Source organism: Gadus chalcogrammus, chromosome 8 (genome assembly GCF_026213295.1).
Source record: "Gadus chalcogrammus isolate NIFS_2021 chromosome 8, NIFS_Gcha_1.0, whole genome shotgun sequence".
Taxonomy (NCBI): domain Eukaryota; kingdom Metazoa; phylum Chordata; class Actinopteri; order Gadiformes; family Gadidae; genus Gadus; species Gadus chalcogrammus.
In genome coordinates this window covers 27,214,457-27,230,361 of record NC_079419.1, presented here as the reverse complement: position 1 = coordinate 27,230,361, position 15,905 = coordinate 27,214,457, and the positions used below count along the sequence as shown (strand labels likewise).

Below are 15,905 nucleotides of genomic sequence, written 5' to 3'. Positions count from 1 at the left end.
AGCTCTGTTTGCTAGTGTTTGCTAGTGTTTGCTAGTGTTTGCTAGTGCTTGGTTTCTTTGTTGGTTTATTGTATTGTCTTTAGTTGTTACACGTTTGTTTAAACCTTACTACTTTAGTTGTTAGCAGCCTACTTTAGTTTTGTCTTTGTCTTTGTTAATTCTTTTGTTGTGCGCACAGGGTCAATAAGGACAGGTAAGATACCCTGGGGTTTACATATTTCATGCACGTAGGTTTACCCGTTGTTAATACCCTAGGTTAGAGTGAGCACCACCCACTGTACTTTTTCGGTGCAAAGCACCTGTCAATGGGGTTGGGTTTTGTTATGTTCTTTTCTTTGGTGCCACTGACAGTCCTTGTTGATCCCTGTGTTGGCTTTTTTTGTACATAAACACTTTATATTGAATTCACTTTTTGTCTTGGATTTTGTGTGACTGCACCCTCACTTGCCCAAACCTGTTGCCCTTATGTTGCGTCCTACTCCGAGCCACCAGGGGGGCGTAACATACATAGGAGCGCTAGCAGCAAAGCCAACGTCTCCTGCTCTATTGTAGAGGAGCGCATTTGGCTACTAGTACATTTCTTTGAAAAGAAACCTACAGGGTGGACCAAACCCTCAGAATCAATCTGAGTTAAAACTGCACCAGCACCAATACAGCTCGCATCTACTTCAATGGCAAACGGTTTATCAAAATCAGGAGCACTCAGTACTGGGGCATTACACAATAACGCTTTGCAGCATTCAAAGGCGATTTGACACCGATCTGACCATACAAACTTAACCAATGGACTGATCAAGTCAGTCATTGGGGCTGCAACAGAAGAGAAGTTCCTACAGAACCCTCTGTAGTAACCTGTCATTCCTAAGAATCGGCGTAACTCCCGCCGAGTGGTGGGTACTGGGAAAGACGTAATAGCTGCGATCTTGGCCTCCAAGGGACGCACTTGGCCTCCGCCCACCTGTTTACCCAAGTAGGTCACCGTCGCCTTCCCAAACTCACATTTCGCGAGGTTCAGTGTCAGAGATGCATCAGCCAGTCGTTGAAACACGGTTCTGAGCGAATCCACATGAGCAGGCCACTCTGACGAGTGTATTACCACATCATCCAAATATGCAGTACAGTTAGGCACACCACTAAACACAATATTCACCAACCTCTGGAAAGTGGCCGGTGCGTTTCGCATCCCGAAAGCCATCACGGAATACTGTAGAAAATTATCTGGAGTCACAAATGCACTGATGGCAGAAGCCCGTGGTGAAAGGGGAACTTGCCAATAACCTTTCAATAAGTCTAACTTTGTTACAAAGCGAGCTGATCCTATGGTATCCACGCAATCATCTACGCGGGGCATAGGAAAAGAGTCCGGCACAGTGACATTGTTTACCTTCCGATAATCTGTACAGAAACGGACAGTCGCGTCAGGCTTTGGAACTAATAAGCACGGAGAACTCCATGGGCTAGAGCTGGGCTGTGCTAAATTATGTTCCAATAAATAATCAACCTCTTTCTTCATCAGAGATCTCTTGTAGGCATTTACTCTGTATGGGTGCTGTTTAGTCGGTCTGGACTCACCCACATCTATGTCGTGCTCTAACACCGTAGTGCGGGTAGGCACATCTCCAAACAGACAGGGGAACTCAGAGATAAGGCAGAGTAGGTCAGCTTCCTGTTCCCTGCTTAAATGATGCATTAAAGACGGTAGTTTTAACAACATTTCTGAGTTTGTCAACCGAGGTGTCTGTTGCTGGGCATTGCGCAAACTCAGGCCATCCTCATCACTCTCTGCCGTAGGGCTCACAGCTACTGACACCGAAGCCGCAACAGTGGCTACAAGAGGCGCACTGTGAGTCTCAAGCTGAGCGTTGCCTCTAGTGTAGTACCTCTTCAACATGTTAATGTGACACACTCTGGTTTTCCGCCTTCTATCAGGGGTTCTGACTACATAATCAGTCTCACTCAAACTCCTGTCAATAGTGTACGGTCCTGAAAATCGTGCACTCATTGAACTACCTGGAATGGGCAGCAACACTAAAACCAAGTCACCTGCTTGAAAAGACCGGAAGTGCTTTCTTATCGAAATGCCGCTTCATACCCTGTTGTGCAACAGAGAGACTTTCCCTAGCGATACTGCAAGCCTCGTGCAGTCGTTCTCTGAAGCGACTGACGTAGGTCAGAACGTTTCGCTGGGTGGGCGAACTCTCGCCAGTTAGCTGGTCTCTCAACATTCTTAAAGGGCCTCTCACTGTGTGACCAAATACCAGCTCTGCTGGACTAAATCCTAGTGACTCTTGCACTATTTCCCTAACTGCAAATAAAGCCAAAGGGACTCCTTCATCCCATTCCCTACCACTCTCCATGGTATATTTCCGCAACACCGACTTAAACGTCTGATGCCATCTTTCGAGCGCGCCCTGTGACTCCGGGTGATAAGCACTCGAGATTCTGTGTGATATAGACAGTGATGTTAAAGCCTGTTCAAAAATACCCGAAAGGAAGTTGGTACCTTGATCGGTTTGCACGATCTTAGGGAGCCCGAAAAGTAGAAAAGAACTTGATCAGGGCCTTTACTACTGACTGAGCTGTTATGCTCCTAAGAGGGATCGCCTCAGGGTACCGGGTAGCTACACACATTATGGTCAACAGGAACTGGTTACCGGATTTCGTTTTTGGCAGAGGGCCAACACAATCCACAAGTACATGCTCAAACGGTTCCCCTATAGCTGGGACAGGGTGAAGAGGCGCAGGCTTTATAACCTGATTAGGCTTCCCCGTGACCTGACATACATGGCATGTACGGCAAAACAACGACACATCTCGCTTCAAACCTGGCCAGAAGAACTGTCGCAACACTCGGTCATAGGTTTTTGTAATACCTAGATGACCAGACCAGAGATGTTCATGAGCCAGAGATAGAACGGACTGTCGGTACGGTGTAGGCACAACAATTTGAAAGACATTAGTCCAGTCATTATCAAACTCAGCGCGAGATTTCCATCTCCGCATCAAGAGATCATTTTCAACAAAATAGTCACTTTCTTTATTTTTAGCGCTCTCTGGAGCAAGAGCCGCATCAAAACACTTCACCAAAGTCACGTCCTCTTTCTGAGCAGCAATCAGATTACTTCTAATCATAGGCAACCTAGTTGTCTCTTTGGTGGAAGTATCACATTGAACCTTAGGCTGGACACTCGGCTCAGCAGTAGACTGCGGAAACACAGGTGGAGAAACAGTCTGGCCGGTCAACTCAGTCGCGAACAGAGTATCCGACAAAACAACTGCTTCACCCAAACTACGTGCTTGAGCACGAGTGACCACACACACAGGGAACACTTCAGGGAAGTCCTGAGCCAACACATCAGGCTGCAAAATCTCAGGTCGTTCTAGAACTTCTAAAGCTGGCATCACTTTGCCACCAGCGATGTCATTCCCTAGTAGAAATGTGACGCCTCTAACAGGCAAAGACGGGCGCACACCCACTTTAAACACTCCATTTGCTAAGTCACAGGATAAATGTATCTCATGGAGAGGCACAGACACAAACCCCATTTCAATGCCTTGCACAAGCACACTAGAGCCACTTGAAGAGTCATTACTAAAAGGTAACACATCTGATAAGATAAAAGACTGTGCTGCGCCAGTATCTCTAAGGATACGCACTGGACACTGGTTCAACGCATTTGCGCTGAGAGAAACCAACCCGTCCAACATGAACGGTTTATAACAGGGTTCCAGATTGTCACCCTCCATCTCCGGGGCTAGGGACACTGGACCCACTAACGTTCGTACTAACAAAACCTCTTTTGGTCGTTTGCTTGGCTGCGACAGCTTGCGTTTCAACATAAAACAGTCATTCTTTACGTGACCTGTTTGGTGACAATAAAGCTCTCGTTCCTCAGTGGAGCGGAGTGGCAATGGACGTGGAGGACTAGACGGCATTCTAGCTGAGGCAGAAGGAGTAAAAGACCTACTCTCATATCGGGGACTCACAAAAGTTTGTTTGTGCGATAAAACAAACTCATCGGCAAGCACAGCAGCCTCCGCTAATGTCCCTACCTTTTGCTCATTGAGATACGTCACAATACGATCAGGCAGACTATTTTTAAACTCTTCAATGAGGACCAATTGTGACAGAGTGTTAAAATTTATCGCATTGCTTGCCTTGCACCATCGATTAAACAAAGTCTCCTTCTCACGGGCAAACTCAACAAAGGTTTTATTAGACACTTTTTTAAAAGTTCTAAATTTCTGTCTATAGGCCTCAGGCACTAGTTCGTAGGCACGAAGCACAGCTGTCTTAATACTTTCATAGCATAAACTCTCTTCTAGAGAAAGTGCAGCATAAATTTCCTGGGCCTTACCTGTCAGTTTACACTGCAGCAGTATCGACCAGACCTCTTTTGGCCATTTCAGTGAGGTGGCAACTCGCTCAAACGCAGTAAAATAGGCATCTACTTCCGCCTCACGAAATTGAGGTACCAAAACAACATTTCTGCTCACCTCAAAACCTCTCGTAGGCGCAGAGGGATCAGAATGTATGGACCTATGACCAGGTGATTGAGCTAAACTCAGAGAAGCAGCTTCCAGTTCTAGGCGCTTAAGCTTCACCTCTTTTTCTGCAGCTATCTCTAATTCAATTTTGCGGTTGGCGGTGTCCGCCTCCATCTCTAGCTCCATCTTCCGAATAGCCAACTTGTGACTGTATTCAGCGTCTCTATCTTTTTCTTGAGCCTCCAGTTGCAAACGCGCTATGCGTAGCCTATGGCGGGCATCATCACTTACCCTAGGTAAGGAAAACGGAGAGAATCGGGGCACAGTATGAGGAGGCTTAAACTCCACATTAGCGTCTGTATCTACAGGAACTGGCTTACTCTCAACCAGCCCTCTCTCAACTACTTCTTCCTCCCTGCTCTCCTTCTCTGAGCTAGAAGACAAGGATGGGGAAATAGTAGGCTCACTAGCAGTCGCACCGCTGCCAGTACCAAACACTTTTTCGTGTACTAACATCTGTACAACAGCTTCTTTCAATTCTGCTTTAAGCAGACCTGCTGATGCTTCAAATGAAAAATGTGCCGCAATGGCATACAAATCTTTTTTTCTGCAGCGATCAATCTGATCCACAGAAGGATCACTAAGAAATCCCTCAAGGTTAAACACACATTTTTTCTCAAATAGCCTTACCCAAAACTTTACCAACCTAACCAACACTACCAGCCTACTTGACGTGTGCACTGCACACCAACACTCATCAAACCCGTTGCTTAAAAGGATCAAGGATCCCGGACGAGCCCCCAATTTATGTTACGCCCCCCTGGTGGCTCGGAGTAGGACGCAACATAAGGGCAACAGGTTTGGGCAAGTGAGGGTGCAGTCACACAAAATCCAAGACAAAAGGTGAATTCAATATAAAGTGTTTATGTACAAAAAAAGGCAACACAGGGATCAACAAGGACTGTCAGTGGCACCAAAGAAAAGAACATAACAAAACCCAACCCCCCATTGACAGGTGCTTTGCACCGAAAAAGTACAGTGGGTGGTGCTCACTCTAACCTAGGGTATTAACAACGGGTAAACCTACGTGTATGAAATATGTAAACCCCAGGGTATCTTACCTGTCCTTATTGACCCTGTGCGCACAACAAAAGAATTAACAAAGACAAAGACAAAACTAAAGTAGGCTGCTAACAACTAAAGTAGTAAGGTTTAAACAAACATGTAACAACTAAAGACAATACAATAAACCAACAAAGAAACCAAGCACTAGCAAACACTAGCAAACACTAGCAAACAGAGCTCAACCAAAGCTCTGCTACAGCTCAAACCAAAGCACTCCCCCCTGACAAACAAACACAGGACTATTTAAAGGGGAATGGTTGATGGGAGATCTGGAACAGGTGTGGTGATTTGGTGATCGGGACCAGGTGCGCACATCTGAGAACTTGGAGAATGAAAACAGGAGGAGGAGACAGAACAACAACACAAACATACTACACAAAACAGAACACAATACATGTAGGCCTATACCATGCATAACATATAAGACATACAGAACACTGTACGTAACAATGTGAAATATATATACTAAATTGGATTGAGATTGGGTGTTTGACTTGTGCATTATGTTCAAAGAATAGGAAGCCCTAAAATGGGAGGACCATGTACAAAAGCTGCTTCAATGTCATTTGATATGGATTTAAATACTCAACAATTAAAGTTGACAGTATGCACTTTAACTTCATGGGCATCCTTTCAAACGGAAGGTGCTATAGTACGGAACCAAAATAATAAAACATGTGTCACTGTCCCAAAGTCGCTGCTCCTCCTATGGTTTTGTGTTTTGTGAGTAGTAGGAGAGAGAAACAGCAGAGGAGAGCAAGTTCCGAGTGGGAATTGAAATTGAAGTACAATGTTAAGATGCAATATAATCTAATGGCACATTGATCTGAGTGTAGCCTGTGTGGCAATGATGATCGTCTCTTACCACCTGTATCCATCCTTGGTCGTGTTGGTTCTTTTGAATTGCATTCTGTTGTTGCACACAGGGCATCGTTTTTTCCTTGCAACCAGCCTCTCCTTCTGGAGCCATCTTATTAATCGTTTGCCCCCTTGCGCTGTCCTCTGCAGTAATTCCCTTGTCAGTGTCATATTACTGAAAAATACACACAATTTAAAATGTAACAGATGTAACATTAGATGCAGTTGTAGTACCGGTAGATGTTCTCCGGAAGTTGGTTCTCTCGCGGGCATTCTTTTCAAACATTCTGCCAGATCGCTAAATTGCATTCCTAGCTAAATTTTACTTTGAGGCAAAATCACGTGTTGAATCACGTGATCGCCATAGCGCGAAGTAAGATTTTTAAGTCGAACAAAATTATGTTTTATTTCAGCTGTTTACTGTTCTTACACTAATGTACACTCATGCTGCCAACTATCAATAGATTATTCAAACATATTCAACATTGTCCACATTCCAGTAACTGTATTTAAAGGGGTAGTTTGGAATTTTGGACATAGGGCCTGATTCCCAAGTTAGCCTGTGTGTTCTTTATCATTGGAGACAGTTTAACATATTTCATTTCAGTCCTTCTAGTTGCTTGGCTAGCGCACGGCAACAGCAACCGCCATTAGAATCGCGCAACAATCGATAAATTCGAATTGAAAATATGTGTGAATGGAAACATACATCATATTTGGTAGGAAATACAGACTTACTTGGATCATAAACACGCACGTAAAACGACAAAAAAAGGTGTCCTTCAGGCCTCTGCAAAGTGCGCCGTGGAAGTGAGCATGCGCAGTGCGCACTAACAGTGTGACCAATTAACGAACGTAAAGAGTGGCGGAGTCACGCCCTTTCCGGTAGAGCCAATGGGACCTCGAAAAATATTTATGGGTTTCAATGGAGAGAAAGTAATTATCTTCTGGTCCCAGTCTTTATATGCCCCGGCTTACAAATATGTTGTTTATGTATTTAAATGATACATTTTCATGTTAAGAGTTTGACCGTTTATTGTGCAATTGTTTAGTTAAAGGCTGTAGAGAAAACACAATGAGAAAGTACATGTCTCGTATCTTCTGTTACTTAACGTGGACAAGACCGACAATCTCCCCATCAGCATAACTGAAACTCTCTACATGCCCCAACTTATAATGGTTTTCACCTCTTTTGATGATTTTATCCTCCATCTGGAAAAAGCCTAACATTATCAAACTTCTTCACGAAAATGTTTAGTTTTCTTTGCATGGAAAACTATCATTTAAATCCACAAACAACATATGTGTAATCCGGAGCATATAAAAACTGGGACCAGAAAATAAATACTTTCTCTCCATTGAAACCCATTTCGATCTCATATCTCGCTCTACCGGAAAGGGCGTGACTTCGCCACTCTATACACGCAGATGCATCCGTATCCCCCCCCCCCCCCCCCCATTCCATCACCGTGACCGTGGACTGCAAGTCGCATTTATTCGCCTCCGAAGAAGAAGAAGAAGACTGTCAGCTGAACACGACCACGATACCTCTATTAATTCCGGTAAGACAGCGAGCACGCGGATCTTCAAGCGGTCACTTGTGACCCGTGACCCATATTTCCCCATAAGTTAACCACAAACCATAAGTTAGCCAAAAAGTTTGCTAAAGTTTGCTACTGTTAGCTAGTACATATCAGGTGCTAAAAGAGACTACAGCTCATTTAAAACAATTTAACCGGTGACTTGGCTTTGACATAATTTATTATATTCAATATTTTTTTAATACAGTCATGCCAAAGACACGAGGAACCAGAAGAACCGGCAAGAGCCAAAACCCTGATGACCTGCTGCAGTCTGATAATGAAGGTAACTTAATGTTACATAGTTAAGGGTCTAATAACCGTAAAACCTTGTATTTTTGTGAGAAGGGTTTTTCCTGACTTAAAAGTACGGATGCACCGAATTTTCGGCCACCTTCGGTTTTCGGCCGAAATACGTTTGTGATGATGCAACAAAAAGCGCAGCCGGCACACGCTTGTCTGGATAAGCGTGCGGTGTGGACGTTTTTCAATGTTTCTGAGAAAGAGCCAAGTATAGTGATTGGCAAAAATTGCAATGCCTTGATTTTAATTACATTAATTAAGTTAGAACACAGTCATAGCCATAAATGCAATGGTAGGTACTAATAATTGGCATAATAATTTCTTTCAGTGTTTCGGTTTTCGGTGTTACAATGAATTCTGCGACCCACCGAAAAGTGTGACCCCAGGGTGCGCTGTTATACATTTTCTGCAACATGCACGAGTGAATTATAGCAAAAACATAAATAAAACATAAGATCTCCCCCCACCGTTGGGTCTTTCTTTTCTTGATACTAACATTAATTCTAAACAGTATTTTACACAGTAGCCTATAATAGGAAATGCTTAAAGGTAAATCAGCATAATTTAACACTGAATGTAGCTTTTTATGGGTAAAGAAGGACCGTACTAAACGACTATCAATTGTATGGGTCCGTAAAATGCTAGTCAAATCAATCAACTGTATTTATTAAGCACCTTTTAGTCAGGTTCACTATGTAATGTTGCCAGAATTTTCTGGAGAGTATCAAAACTATACATTTTTGGAAACGTTATTGTGTAAGCAATCAGAAAAATAATGTTTCCATTTGCCCTGATACCTATATGCCCGCCATCTTGAATTTTACAAAATGGCTGCCGTGAAAAAGGTTTTCGTCAATATCTCAGCTTCTAAATAACCTGGAGATTTTATTTTTACAGCTAAACTACCATTTTCAGGGCCAAGGAATCAAATGGTGACAAAATAAGTCTTTACATATCATCACTATCGTCGTCATCATCAGTTTCATACTTATTCTGTGTGTCCTCATCATTCTGACACGCACTGGCAAAGATCGGTGCAGGATAAGTTGTTTTTTCTGCAAGAACATCTGGCAGAAGAACAGTCTCTTTTGCATTGACAGCTAACCATCTCAATGATGGCCTCTGGAGCTGGAAGGGCATTTGTCATGGTTGGTTTCAGCTGGCTATCAGACTCCTTGTGGTAGCCATTCTGCAGGGGATCCATCTGAGAATCTTGCAGAGAAATGCTGGCCTGTCCCCACACTCTGGCTTGGATATGGACTCTCAGGACATGTTGTCTCAGAGCTCCAAGGGTAGGAGGTAGCTTATCACTTTCTGCCATATGCTTGCAGAAGAGATGCCATCGTAGTTCGGAGATGGTCTTGATGTAGATGCCTTTGGAGGAGTAGGCTGCACAGACGAAGCTAGCCAGAGTGGCCAACATAGTTTCGGTCACTTCTTCCTCTGTTGAAAGCATCTGCAGTGAACTGATTACATCTTTATCTGCCTTCATGTAGACTTGCAGCCAGGTTGCTTGGCCTATACCTGAGAACCTTCCAGTGTTGTCAGCGCCAGTGAACGCATGGAAGGCTGGCAAAGCCTTTGCTCTTTCTGACCCTATTGCTCTCCATATTGGCTCTATCCCCATAACCCCAGAGGCCATGGAAATGGACGTGTTCTTCAGCATGAGGTCATAGTTTGCTATGACCAATACTAGGACATCTGTGTCTGGGGAGAAGAAAACCATCTTTGCATCCAGTGGTTTTCGCTGTGATGCCAGCACAGCCTGGTAGATCAACCGTGTGTCTGCTTCTTCATGATTGTTGTCCTGGAACATCAAGTCTTTGTTGCCCTGAAGAAGAGGTGATGACCAGTTTTTTTCATGTACTTTTGTACTCTAGAGTCTTTGCAGCATGATAGTTGGTCAGGTCCGCCTTCGTCTTGTCATGTTAAAGGAACCTGCTCATTGGGATGTGTTTTATGTTTGTGTCATCTTGGACCTGATACTGGATTGGGGCTCTTCCTTGCCTTATTTTATCACTGGTAGCACTCTTCAGAGAATCATCCCTGTGTGTGTCAAACACAAGGATGATTTCATCATAATCTCGTGTGAGGGACATCAGCCTGTCGTTGAAGCATTCACTGAGATGTTTGACTGTCACTATGGTTGCTGGTTTCTTGGCCATTTTCTGCAGAAGAACCATTGCATCTACCAGGGCTATCTTGGGACTTGGAGCATCTGGTGTGGTGTCCATCCCATTTTCTGGCTGCTGATCTTCCTGTGGAGTTTCTGCTGTAGCGAACTTGTTAAGGAGGTGGATCAACTTTGATTTGTCCAGGCATGGTAGGATTGTACCATCTGGAGCAAAAAGGGCTCTTGGTGTCATAGTGAATTCCTAGTTCCCAATGGCCTCTTTCTGGTTGATGTCTCTGCTGGACCTAGCCAGTACCGTCAGTCTGCTATACAAGTCCTTGGTCTCCTTTAGATCCACATTCTTGTCTCTGAGTTTTACTGTGATTTTCTTGTTTGCAGACATGAACATCTTGTTTTTCTCCTTCTTTACTGGTGCCCATAAGCTGACATCTCCATTAATTTGCTCTGAAACGTAGTCTTCATACTGCTTTTGACCAGTCACATCGGCATTCAAGATCTTTGGTACATACTCATCAGGGATATAGGCATGAGTGATCACATTGTGCAGCTTGTCACCTTCAACAGCAAATGGGTTTCCGTGTTTCAGTATGGCTGCCTTGATCTTTTCAATAATATCATGCACCTTCTTGACAGCACTTGGCCCAAGGTCATGATGCTCTCTGATTTGGTCAGGTTCCAAGTCAAACTGACTCTTGAACTGTTTTGCAATACGGGATAGTTCTGGTGTGACCTAGAAGAAGCCCTGTCTAGCATTTGCATTGTTCGAGATGCCGACGAGTCCAAAATGAATTTTCCTCAGCTTGTTCAAATGCTCGCATGCATGGTCCACACCGATGAATACAAAGGGAATGTCATTCTTATTGACTGCAATGTTGCCTAATTGCAGCTCTTCCCAGGTTGCAGGGTGATTGGTCCTCAGATAATGCATGTCTGTGATGTATCTGGGCCAGTCGCTTGTATTTAATCCGGTCAAAGGCGAAGAAGAGCTTGCTTAGCTGCTCTCCGGCTTGGAGATGAAGCTCCAGCTCAGCATTCCGGGTTGCAGCAACAAAGAACAAGATTGCTTCTACTCGATGTTTTCCTTGTTGTTGCAGACCCATAGTCATCAGCTTCTATCCAGGCATCATCGATGCCGGAGTTCTCCATGGAGGTACCAAGAGCGCGGAGGGCAGCCATGACAACATGTAGCTCTCCCAGTCATGGGACAACTGTGCGTTTTGTGGTAGAAATTAATGATTATATTCTATGGTAAGCTATGATTATTATTAGGCCTATATATCTAATGGTAGAAAACATGCAAAGCGCCTTGGATTTTGATCCAGGGCTGGTCACGAGGCCTGGGAGTCTTGGGTCAGAGCAGGGGTTGGGGCGCAACCCCCCAGGAGCAGGAAGCTACTGACACGATGTATGCTGACTCCACTTCCGGGGTCCTAGACTATCTCGGTGACCATCTGTTTAGAAGAATTTGTGTTTGATTATATGTGGACACCTAAAAAACAAGAAACTGCTGAGTACTGTGCTATTGTTTGTTTAAGAAGAGAATGGAATCTGTTGATGAGAAGTGTCTCTATAGACCCACTCAGGCTGTTGTCGTTGTTGCTTTTCTGCACGATAAAGTCTTTTGTTAATTCTTGCTCCGGACCCCTCGTTTTCATTTTACTCTCTCTCTCTCTTGAATTAGTCTAAGTGTTATATATCTCAGTTAATCCACAACATAAATTGGCGTCACGATCAGGACTACAAAGGGACAGACCAATTGCCGGGCTGCTGGACGGGGCACAAAATTAATCTTGGTGAGTTTGGCTTACCACAATTTAATGGTTGGTTGATCTGTTTTTGCCCTGTCTGAACGCTTGGTAAATGGGTAAAGTGTCTCTTTAGTCAAAACGAACCTAGGTTAAAGAGAGAAAGAGAGACGGGAGCTCCGGAGGAGATTGACGTGCGCGCGCACATATGGCATAACGCGTTCTGTGGTTCTAAATGACCAAGACGCTTTGTGGCTCCCTATTTTGACACAAGTTGTTGTTATTGGTGTTTTGGTGTTTTGTTTAAATAGGCCTTCTGTAAAGTCCTGTGGCTGTCTTCTGAAGGAAGGAAGGACAGTGCAGTGTTTTGTTTAAATAGGCCTTCTGTAAAGTCCTGTGGCTGTCTTCTGGAGGAGGAAGGACAGTGCAGGTCCGCAGGTCGGTTGAAATAGGCCTACCTGTTGGATGACTGAGAGTATCCCAGAAAGCTGGGTTGGAATTCATTGCCGTTGATGAATTCATTTTTATTTGAGAAGGGCTTCCGTCGGATACCGACGGGTGAATTTTAGATTCTTTGCTTGGACCAGTTGGACTGCAGAAAAGGGGGGATTTTTAGATTCTTTGCTTGGACCAGTTGGACTGCAGAAAAGGGGGGATTTCTAATTCCGGTCTTGGTATCTTGAGAAAACGGGCTTCTCGCATTTTTGAATAGATAAGTTTCTTGGTTGGAGTACCGCATGAGTTGGTATTTTGAGGAGTTTCTTGTTTGTTCGTGATCTGGTCGAGTGTGTATGTGATTAGCCATTATTTTGAAGGAATAGACTAGTTGTGTGAAGCATCGTTTGTATGGGTTCAATGCCCTAAACGTGATCCAATTGAACTGCAGATATTGGATCTGGAGGTGGGGCCAGTCTTTAATTCTGATCTTGGTGCTTTGTGGCAATGATTCTTGTTTGAAGTAATTGATAATCATAAATAAATTAGACGGATAGAGAATAGTTAATTTGTTGAAGTACTGAATAAATGTGTAAATCTTCCTTGACTTAAACATAATCACGTTGACTCTAACTGCATGTGCACGCGCAAAACACAGGGGACGAGCAGGAGCCTGCAAAGCAGGGAGGGAGACGAGCGCCGGGGAGGAGTTCACGTTTGTAGCTTAGAGATAATAAAGTATTGAAACTAACTAGTAGAATAAACTCAAATAAATTGTATCAATAAATAGTGTATTTCAGAATAAATAAATAAAATAAATAAAGTAATAATTAAAAATGGCACCAACAGCAGTAGAAGTTTTGAGTAGAGACAACCCACTCCTCAGAAATGAGATAAAACGAATTTCTGAGAAGTGGGAGAAGCGGACTGTTAAATCAGGCACAATATGGCCTGCGGGAGGGACTTTTGATCCAACGATGTGTAGAGACATGGAGGTAGTAATAAGGAACTACAAACCTAACAGAAGTGGTAAAAAGGCTTTGGAGAAGAGAGACAGGGAAAAGTTAGTGCTAGCTTTGTTCGAAGAGGAGGGAGAGAGGTGGTGCGCATTACAACGAGTGGCCAGGAAAAGAATCACAAAGAAAGAAGAGGCTCAACCTTTGCCTCTGAAGCTTGAGCCACCGCCGTACAAACCAACTAAAATGTATCCACTGTTAACTGGCAACATAGAAATTAAAGGGGAAGTCACACTAGATTAAGGAGATAATAAATGTAACACACAGGAGAGGAGGGGTGCACCCATACACATGGACTGTTATGAGGGGATTAGGAAAGCAAGGGAAGAGTGTAACAATGCTGACATTTGTTGTAGTGAGGGTGAAAACGAGAATGAAGGAGAGGAGGAGGATGACATTGAGCATGTTGGTGAAGGGTCATCACAACCATGTGTAAAACACATTACTAAGAATGCTAAAAGGAAATTAAAGAAGCGGAACGAAAGAAAAGAGGAGTGGTCTAGTGGGACACAAGGGGCAGAGGAGCCTGGCTGCAGTACATCATTACTAAGCCCCACACCACTCGAGTTAGATGAGAAACTAAGGAAATCACAAAGAGGAAAAAAGGCACCCGACACCGTCCCAGGAATTTTTCCTATTTTAGTCAAAGGACAACAGGTCCACTATCAACCGTGGGGCTCACAGGACTTGGAGGGAGTCATTTCAAAACTCCCTAACATTCATAACGGGGCGTCTAAATGGATTAGAACATTTGAGGAACTCACAGTGGGAAAGCTAATGGCAGTGGGGGACCTGAAAGCTCTGTTGGCAAGAGTATTGGGGTTATCTAAAATGGAGTCTGTACTGAGGAATGGAGGGTTGGATATAATGGACGGAATGTATGATGGGACTACACTTGATCGCTACAGAGTGGAGATGTGGGCCACACTCAGAAGGGAGTTCCCGACCCATATCGATCATAAAAACATGAGAGGTCTCCCCATCAATGACACAGAGAATCCTGCATCCTACCTGCAGGCCCAAGTGGACAGATGGCGCTTGGAGACGAATGAGGATCCTGAGATCCATCCTGTGTTTTCGGTGATGTTCAGAAACTCTGTGATAGAGATTCTACCAAGCCCAATCAAAGTTAAGCTGGATGATGTGGTTGGACTGGTTACAAATAAATCTCACAGAGACTTTTGCGATCATGTGGTTCATGCAGTGGACAAATATCGGCAGAATGAACACAAAATGCAGGAACAAAGCAAAGAGGTGCAGAGGAAGCTGTCTCAGCTTCAGTTGGAAGAACTCACAAGAAGAGAGAAAGAGAAGAAGAAAACTGGCGGTTGTTTCAGAACCTGTTGATACAATATTGCAAGCCGTCCAGCAGGGCGCACCACAAACCCAACCTCCTCAACAGGCATTCTCCCCCCCAGTACAACAGCCTCAGAACCAATGGTCACCCACTCCACCTGCCATAAATATACACACACATAACAATGGGAACCCAATGGGTGGGAACAAGCAGAATCACAACAAGGGGCCCCAGGGACAGTATAAGAATAATCAGCAACAGGGGTCCCAAGGGCAGTATAAAAATAATCAACAGCAAGGATTCCAAGGACAACGCAGAGGTCCTTTAATATGTTATGGGTGCAACCAGGAAGGGCATATGAAGAGAAATTGTTTGACTAACCCTCTTCCATCCCAGCAAGGACAGGGTAACGGTTATCAGGGGAGGCAAGATCAAGGGAACTACAACCAGGGACAACAGGGTCCCTTTATGGGTCAGGGATACTAGGGGTGCCCAGAGAATTCACAGGGGGAGGGTCAGCTTGGAGCAATCACAAAACAAGCTGATGAGGAACCAATACTGCAGGTTCTGATAAATGATAGAGGCACACCAATGATGGCTGACACTGGAGCCACTTACACTTGCGTAGGTTCAAAATATGCCTCTCACCTCCCCATGGCAGGAAAATTCGCCAAAACTGTAGGATTCTCGGGACACACGCAGTTAATACCTATGACAGCTCCAGTAACGCTAAAACTGTACGGACGTACAGCCAAGCTACCCATCTTGGTATCAGACACTACACCGGTTAATTTGATTGGAAGGGATGCATTGTGTAAATTAGGATTGCAGATATTATGTACACCACAGGGCATAATGATTGAAACCACAGGAACAGCATCTCAAATGACTCTATCAAAGCCTGACACTTCAAATGTGTATTGG

General features: G+C 44.2%; 1 protein-coding gene across 1 annotated transcript; it reads right to left on the bottom strand.

Moving 5' to 3' along the window:
• Positions 1 to 463: 463 nt before the first annotated feature.
• LOC130386964 (uncharacterized) lies at positions 464 to 7,538 on the bottom strand. Its single transcript, XM_056595869.1, has 2 exons — positions 7,210 to 7,538; positions 464 to 6,646 (listed from the first exon to the last, which is right to left on the bottom strand). Exon 2 carries the CDS (start codon positions 5,002 to 5,004, stop codon positions 2,524 to 2,526), a length of 2,481 nt encoding a protein of 826 aa, XP_056451844.1. The 5' UTR covers positions 5,005 to 6,646; positions 7,210 to 7,538; the 3' UTR covers positions 464 to 2,523.
• Positions 7,539 to 15,905: the final 8,367 nt, after the last annotated feature.

What these genes read in the sequence shown, in the direction of transcription:
- LOC130386964 (XM_056595869.1), bottom strand. Translation starts at nt 5,004, where the DNA reads ATGTTAGTACACGAAAAAGTGTTTGGTACTGGCAGCGGTGCGACTGCT.